Here is a 6,388-nt window from a genome sequence, read left to right as displayed (position 1 = left end):
CACGGCAACATCGCCCCTTTACTGGCAGACTAAAAGGCGAAGCAGCGCCTTCACGATAGCCGCTTGCGCTGTCGCAATTGCGTGAATTCCAAACGTATTTCAATCACTATTATTACACACGCTGCACTGTGTAATTATAAAACCGCGTGCTGTCCCTCAGCGGTGGAGCAAGCGGCTGCTGGTTGAGGGCGGAGGGAGGCGGATTGCCTCCGCTCACCACCCCTCCGGGGGTCGATAAAATGAGTACAATCTTGATTTGAAGCTTTCGCGACTGCAGGAGTCCATACTCTTTGGTTCTTTCGGTAAATTCACGTAGGTATGAAATAAAATAAGTCACGACGTTTCGATCTCAACACAAGCAATCTTCACCAGGTGGAACAACCACAGCAAGAAAATGCTGATAGGCGAGAGGGCTGCCGTGGCAAGAGGTTACATAGGTAAGAAAGGGAGGAGGCAAGGGGAGAGAGAGAGAACATTAGTACAACTTTGTGGGATGGGAATGTGTAATTTCCCACCCACCGACTCTGAACGTTGAGCATCGGGACGCGAATGCCCGTTTTGAGCAGCACATCGCTTTGTTACGACTCGTTATGGTCATCACTATTTAATATTTAGTTGCATGCAACCTCCGAGGAGGAGGAGGATGACGCGTGACAAACGAGCGCCGGTGACATCATCGCTGCAAATGTCTCTCTGGCCTGGGATCGGCTTCGCTTCTCACGGTCCACAGGCCCATGACGTCAGCTCGCGTGCGCGCGCCCTAATCCCCCCCACCCCCTAAGGCATGGGGGGGTGTGGGCTAGAGTGGGGGCTTGGGGAGGGGCGGGGTGAGGGCTGGGGGGGCGGGGGTGAGGGCTGGGGGGGTGACACCTGGAGGAGGGGGGGGTACTGGGGTGTGGGGACGCGCCGGGGTGTGGGTGCGGTTGCCACCTGTCCTGGTTTTTTTTCACCCCAAATGGCTCTTTGTTTGTTGTGAGACAAGATTTGTGTTGAGTTTGTTGTCCTTTCCCCGCACCAACGTACATACAGGCATACAAATAACCCCCCCCCCCCCGCCGAAACGTTAAGCGGTCAGCAACAAACAGCACCAATCGACATTGTCACGAATAACGTGTCACGCGTGTGCAAAGAGGGCGGGGGTGTCCAGCGCCACGCCTCGGTCGGCCGCCTTTGTCTCCCGAGTGCCGATCTCTCTGCGCCGTGGTCCTCGACGGCTCTCCTCCTCCGCCCGCCTGTCCCGCGCTCGTTGTCTCCGGCCCCGTGGCCCCGTCGCGTCTCGCTGCAGCAGCAGCAGGAGGAGGGGTCAATGGGGTCACGTCCGCGAGCTCGCGTCGCCGTGGATGTTTCGCCCGGGACCCCGAAGGCTTCGCTAGTCTGGCTGCTTTTCATCAGAGCTGCTCTGTGAGCCGTCCCCATCTCCCCCACCACCACCGCCTCCCCTCCAGCCCCCCTCCCCTCCCACTTCCCTGTACACAGGCCCCCCCCCCACGCCCCCCAACTTGCCTCCATTCATCAGCCCACGGCATACACAAGAGCTTCAGCTATCTGGGAAATCCTTGTCTCTCAGCAACTCGCGACAATGTGACCCCGAGTGTGCATACCCGCGCAAGGACGCGTGCAAGCAAAAGCTGTTTGCGCGCGTTTATGCGTTCCCCCCCCCCTCCAACACACCACTTCGTATGCCTCCGACCCCCCCCCCTCTCGCCACTCCCGCTCTGTGCGCCCCCGTAATGCACCCCTCCCACCTCCCCTGCCCGTCACACTGCGAAGTCGCCCGTGTTTGAGTGACACCATTGTCTGCGGCGTTCACGCCAAGTTTAGACACGTCACCTTTTTGTGCCCCGACGGCTTTTTTTCCGTGTGTGCGTGCGTGCTTCTGCACGTGTATGTGTGTGTTTGTTTGCACGTGCGTGTGTGTGTGTTTGTGTGCTCATGGGGAGCGGTAGTGTAGCGGTTAGCGCGCTGCGCTATGAACCTGGCGACCCGGGTTCGATTCCAGCTCACGGCTAACACCAGTGACGATTATCTGAACCGGTCCTGGGCCTCCCCTAGGTCGACTCAGCCTTAAATGAGTACCTGGTGCGGTGTGTAAACATCGCCACTGGGAAGACAAAGGCGGTCGGGCGTGGTGCTGGCCACCCACCCCCTCGTTCGTGTACCGTTCCGGCCTTCATAGGTGCTCGCTAACAGCACTTGCCCCTACAGTCTGTTAAGGCTATACGGGGGATCTTTGTTTGTGTGCTGGCAGCGGTGGTGCAGTGGTTTACACCGCTGTGCTAAGGGAACCCAGACACCCGAGTTCCATTGCCGGCCACGGCTGTTGTCAGTGGCGGGCGATGTCCGAACCGTTCCTGTGCCTTGCCGGGCACCTGGTGTGGTGTGTGTGCGAAACATCGGCACTCGGGAGGCAAACGCGGCCGACCCAGGCGCGTGGCGCCGGCCACGCCGCCCCTTGTACACGCATGTCACGTTATTCGTGACAATTTTGATTGGTGCTGTTTGTTGCTGGCCGCTAAACGTTTCTGGGGGTCTTGGTATGTCTGTGTGTGTGTTGAACTTCCTTCACAACGTACGTAGCCAACCGCGCCAATCGGAGGTGCGGGGGAAGGACAACAAACTAAACACAAAAAGCAGTTCTAAACAAACGAGTTTTCAATGTCAATTATTTAAAAGTGCATAGCTCCAGTGGCTTCCTAATATCGGAAGGAAGAGCGTTCCAGACGGCCACAGAAAAGCGTTCCAGCAGCGGTGGGGCCAGCGAGTTAGACGGCTGCGTGTCGACTGTGCAGCAGCAATCTTCGAGCGCGCGCTCAGCAAAGGCCGCGACCACCGCCCCATCTAACCTGCTGCGCTGCCACCCCCCACCCCTCGTCGCCTTTCGCCCACAGAGGACCAGGTGCCCCCCGGGTTTCCGCGCATCGACATGATGCCGCAGCTGAAAGTGGTGGAGCGGACCCGCACCGCCACCATGCTGTGCGCCGCTACGGGCAACCCGGACCCCGACATCCGGTGGTTCAAGGACTTCTTCCCCGTGGACACGCAGGCCAGCGCCGGGCGCATCAAGCAGCTCCGCACCGGTAGGCGGTCCTCGTGAGACCACCCCTCACCCCATCGGGTGGGGGGCACACAGGGGGGGGGGGGGCGGGGGTGGGTGGTGGAGGGAGGAGGAGCGGTGGGGCGGAGGCCCCGGGGGGGGCAGTCGCTCCGCCATGTCCGTGCGTTGTGGAAGGTGGTGGTGATGTTAGAGGGTCGGGCAGTAGTGGTCGCGAGGGAGGGCCCATTTGAGCGGAGTTCATGGGGAGCTTAACTCAAGCCCCTAACCCTAAATCCAACCTCTATGACCCCAACCCCTAAACCTAGCCCTTAAGCCTAAACCTACCCCTAAATCATAGTCCAACTCTGTCTCTAACCCAAGCCCCGTACCCTCAATCTAACATATTACGCCCAAATATAAGCCGTGAAACTAAACCCTATCCCCTGATCCCTAAACCACAGCCTAAAACCCTAAGTCCTAACCATTAAACCATCATCTCTAACCCCATAAACCTCTAACCTCCAAACCCATCCTCCAATTCAACCCTTTTAAGTGAAAGTGACGCTCCCTTTAAAAAAAAAAATATCAACTGCAACCCAAGGGAGCTTCTTTGCTACAGGACATCAAATTTGCTCCGTAATTGGCGGTGCAACTCTGCGGGGACCGTGGTGCCGCACAGCCGGCTCCGTCACAAACCCGAGCGGCCAGGAGGGAGCGAGCATTGTCCACGACGAGCCAGACATTCCAACGCTGGCTCGCTCGCTCGTCCCGGTGCTTCGTATTCGCCGGGGCTGAATGCAGAGCGCGCGGCGCAAGTGCGCTAGTGCAGAGATGACTGCGATTAGATTCAGGGGCCCGAACCGTATCTCTGGCCGCGGCCATCCGAGTTCGTTCACTCAATTAGATGAGCACCGGCGCTGGCCCCGTCCCCTGGTTGCCGATCTAAATGGCGCCGCGCGCGCTTTCAGGCAGAGACCTCCGGGTGAGTCCCGCCGAGGTCCACCTAATATAATCCTCGCGAGGCCGCGCTGTTCCCCGAGCGATTGCGACGTGGCCGGCCTCCCGGCCCGCCCCCCCCCCTCCCCCGGCTCCTTCTCTGTGCCAGCACCAGGCCCAGGCGGGGGAACTCGTGGCCCACGAGGTGAGAGCTCGAAAGCGGCGCTCGATCATTTTATCGCCACGTTCTACCGCACGTTATTTGTTTGTTTCATTACATTAGCGAGCGTGAGAGTGTGCTCGAATTATCCCCTAACTCATTTTTATGTTTGCGTGCGCATGTGATTTTTTTTTTCTACTCCCACCATCCAGTTGTTATGTTTCCTATGAGCATTAGAATTGAATTCGCGGGGAGAAGATTGAAAACGATTACAGGAGCTGCTCAGTTCATTACGGCCTGGGCTGTGCATAACCACCAACCGCCAAGCGCAAACTCCCCCCCCCCCCGCACATCCCCATCTCCCCCACCTCCTCCACCACCCCCTCCGGAGCACGGCGTTTGTATGAAACGTCACCGCCATCGTTTATAATGAAGGAATGAAATTACGCGCTCGGCCCCCGTGTGCCGCCGAGCGATGAGAGAGCATGCGCGGGCACAACGGATTGAGCGCCACTCGCCGAGCCGGAATTTAATTCGAGGTTTCGCGAACGTCAAAATAAAAACTTGCCGCTCCAAACCCCCCCCATTGCGGATCATTTTGGTTCAATAGTTAGTGGCCCGAGTCCCCCGCCGCTTACGATCTCGCCCCGCCCCACCCCGGGGAGCGCTGGTCCCTGCGTGGAACCCACGAGGTCCCCGCGGTTAACCCGGTGGTCCACGTTGAGCAGCCGTGCAGCGATCGAGCGGGTGCAGGCGGTGCAATTGCACCCGTGGCCCACAGCCTCAGGGCCGACAGCCTCAGGTTCCGGGCAACAAAGTGGGGGGTGAGGGAATCGTACAGGAGGGGATTGGGGGGGGGCCCTAGGGAACAGTGTTGACCGCGCTAGGCCGCTGGGTAGGGCGTTAATCACTGCGGCTCCTAGAGCCAGACTAAGGCTGCCAAAGGGGTTCAGTGTTAATTCAGGAGGCTTGGAGAGCCGGACTAAGCCTCCCCTGGGGTTCAGACAGCGTGCAGGTGGCGCTACTGTGCCAGGACCCACGGGCTATGAAGGCGGGAATTGGAGGGGGGGGGGGATGGACAGCAGGGCCAGAGTGGGGGGGGGGAACGATTTCACTCCCACACCACCCTGAGCACTCCGAGCCCCGCAGCTCCAACACAACCAGCGGCGAGGGGCCCGGCGTTCCAGTCAAAGCCGCCCTCTTGCGGACCCATCGAGGGCGTCCGAGCCCAGACAAATCGAGGACCATGGCCCCTACGGCCCCGATGTTATGGTCCCCACCTCCCCCCCCCGTCACCTTTGCTCCTCGAAGCGAGAGAAAAAACCCATTTGCGGAGAGGGTTACATCCTTGCTACCACCTTTGCTCCCCCCCACCCGCCCAACTTCCCCCTTGCTCCGCATGGCCTGCTCCCAGCAGTAGACCGCACGGACCGTAACGGCGGAGTGCGTGTGTGTGTGCGTGCTTGACCTGGCACAAGCGTCGTGGTGACGTCACCGCCACTTAGTGGCGAATGGCGGTTGTTGTTGTTGTGCTTGCGGCTGTGGGGGGGGGGCGGTAGTGTAGCGGTTAGCGCGCTGCGCTACGAACCTGGCAACCCGAGTTCGATTCCCGCTTATGGCCAACACCAGTGATGGATATCTGAACCGGTCACGGGCCTCCCCTAGGTCGACTCAGTCTCAAATGAGCACCTCGTGCGGTGTGTAAGCATCAGCCACTGGGGAGACAAAGGCGGCCGGGCGTGGTGCTGGCCACCCACCCCCTCGTGTGCCGTGCCGGCCTTCATAGGTGCTCGCTAACAGCACTTGCCCCAGCAGTCTGTTGAAGCTACACGGGGGATTTTTGTCTTTGTTCCCAGGCAATCCCTAACGCGCGGCTCACGCGCGGCTCCGCTGCGATGCACGAGACGTTCACGTGCAGCGGCTTGGCCCCTCCAATAATGTCCTCGGGAAATAATGGGTAGAGTGCCGTGCGTGCGCGCATCTGCTTGTGTGTGTGTATCGCCATTTCTGGGGGTGTGCGTGCGCGCGCGCACGCGCGCGTGCGCGCGTCCGTGCGTGTGCACAGGCATGTGCGTGTGCGCGCGTGTGTGCGAGCGAGCGTGTGAGAGGCTGTGTGTGCGTGCGATCTGCCCGGGGGCCGCCTTCACTCGCGCCGCTCTTGGCACCTCCAAGTGCTGCCTTCACGAACACCATCTGCAGCTGCTGCTGCTGCTTCTCTGGTTCATTTCGTCGGTTGGACTTGTTTCGCATCTTTTCTT

The 6,388-nt window shown here is 59.8% G+C and overlaps 1 protein-coding gene across 4 annotated transcripts in view; it reads left to right on the top strand.

Moving 5' to 3' along the window:
• The first annotated feature begins 2,870 nt into the window (after nucleotides 1-2,870).
• LOC144733301 (receptor-type tyrosine-protein phosphatase delta-like) overlaps nucleotides 2,871-6,388 on the top strand; it is a 66,732-nt gene continuing 63,214 nt past the window's right edge. For 3 of the 4 annotated variants that reach the window (XM_078615131.1, XM_078615130.1, XM_078615129.1), the window contains exon 1: nucleotides 2,872-3,077. In XM_078615131.1, the coding sequence (XP_078471257.1) occupies nucleotides 2,924-3,077 (154 nt within the window). In that variant the 5' untranslated portion in view covers nucleotides 2,872-2,923. Of the gene's footprint in view, nucleotides 3,078-6,388 lie in introns of all 4 variants that reach the window. The other variant, XM_078615128.1, reaches the window with a different exon arrangement.

Source organism: Lampetra planeri, chromosome 46, assembly GCF_965212315.1.
Source record: "Lampetra planeri chromosome 46, kcLamPlan1.2.h2, whole genome shotgun sequence".
Classification (NCBI taxonomy): Eukaryota; Metazoa; Chordata; class Hyperoartia; order Petromyzontiformes; family Petromyzontidae; genus Lampetra; species Lampetra planeri.
Note: the sequence above shows the minus strand (reverse complement) of the source record. Positions and strands in the feature narration are given on the sequence as shown.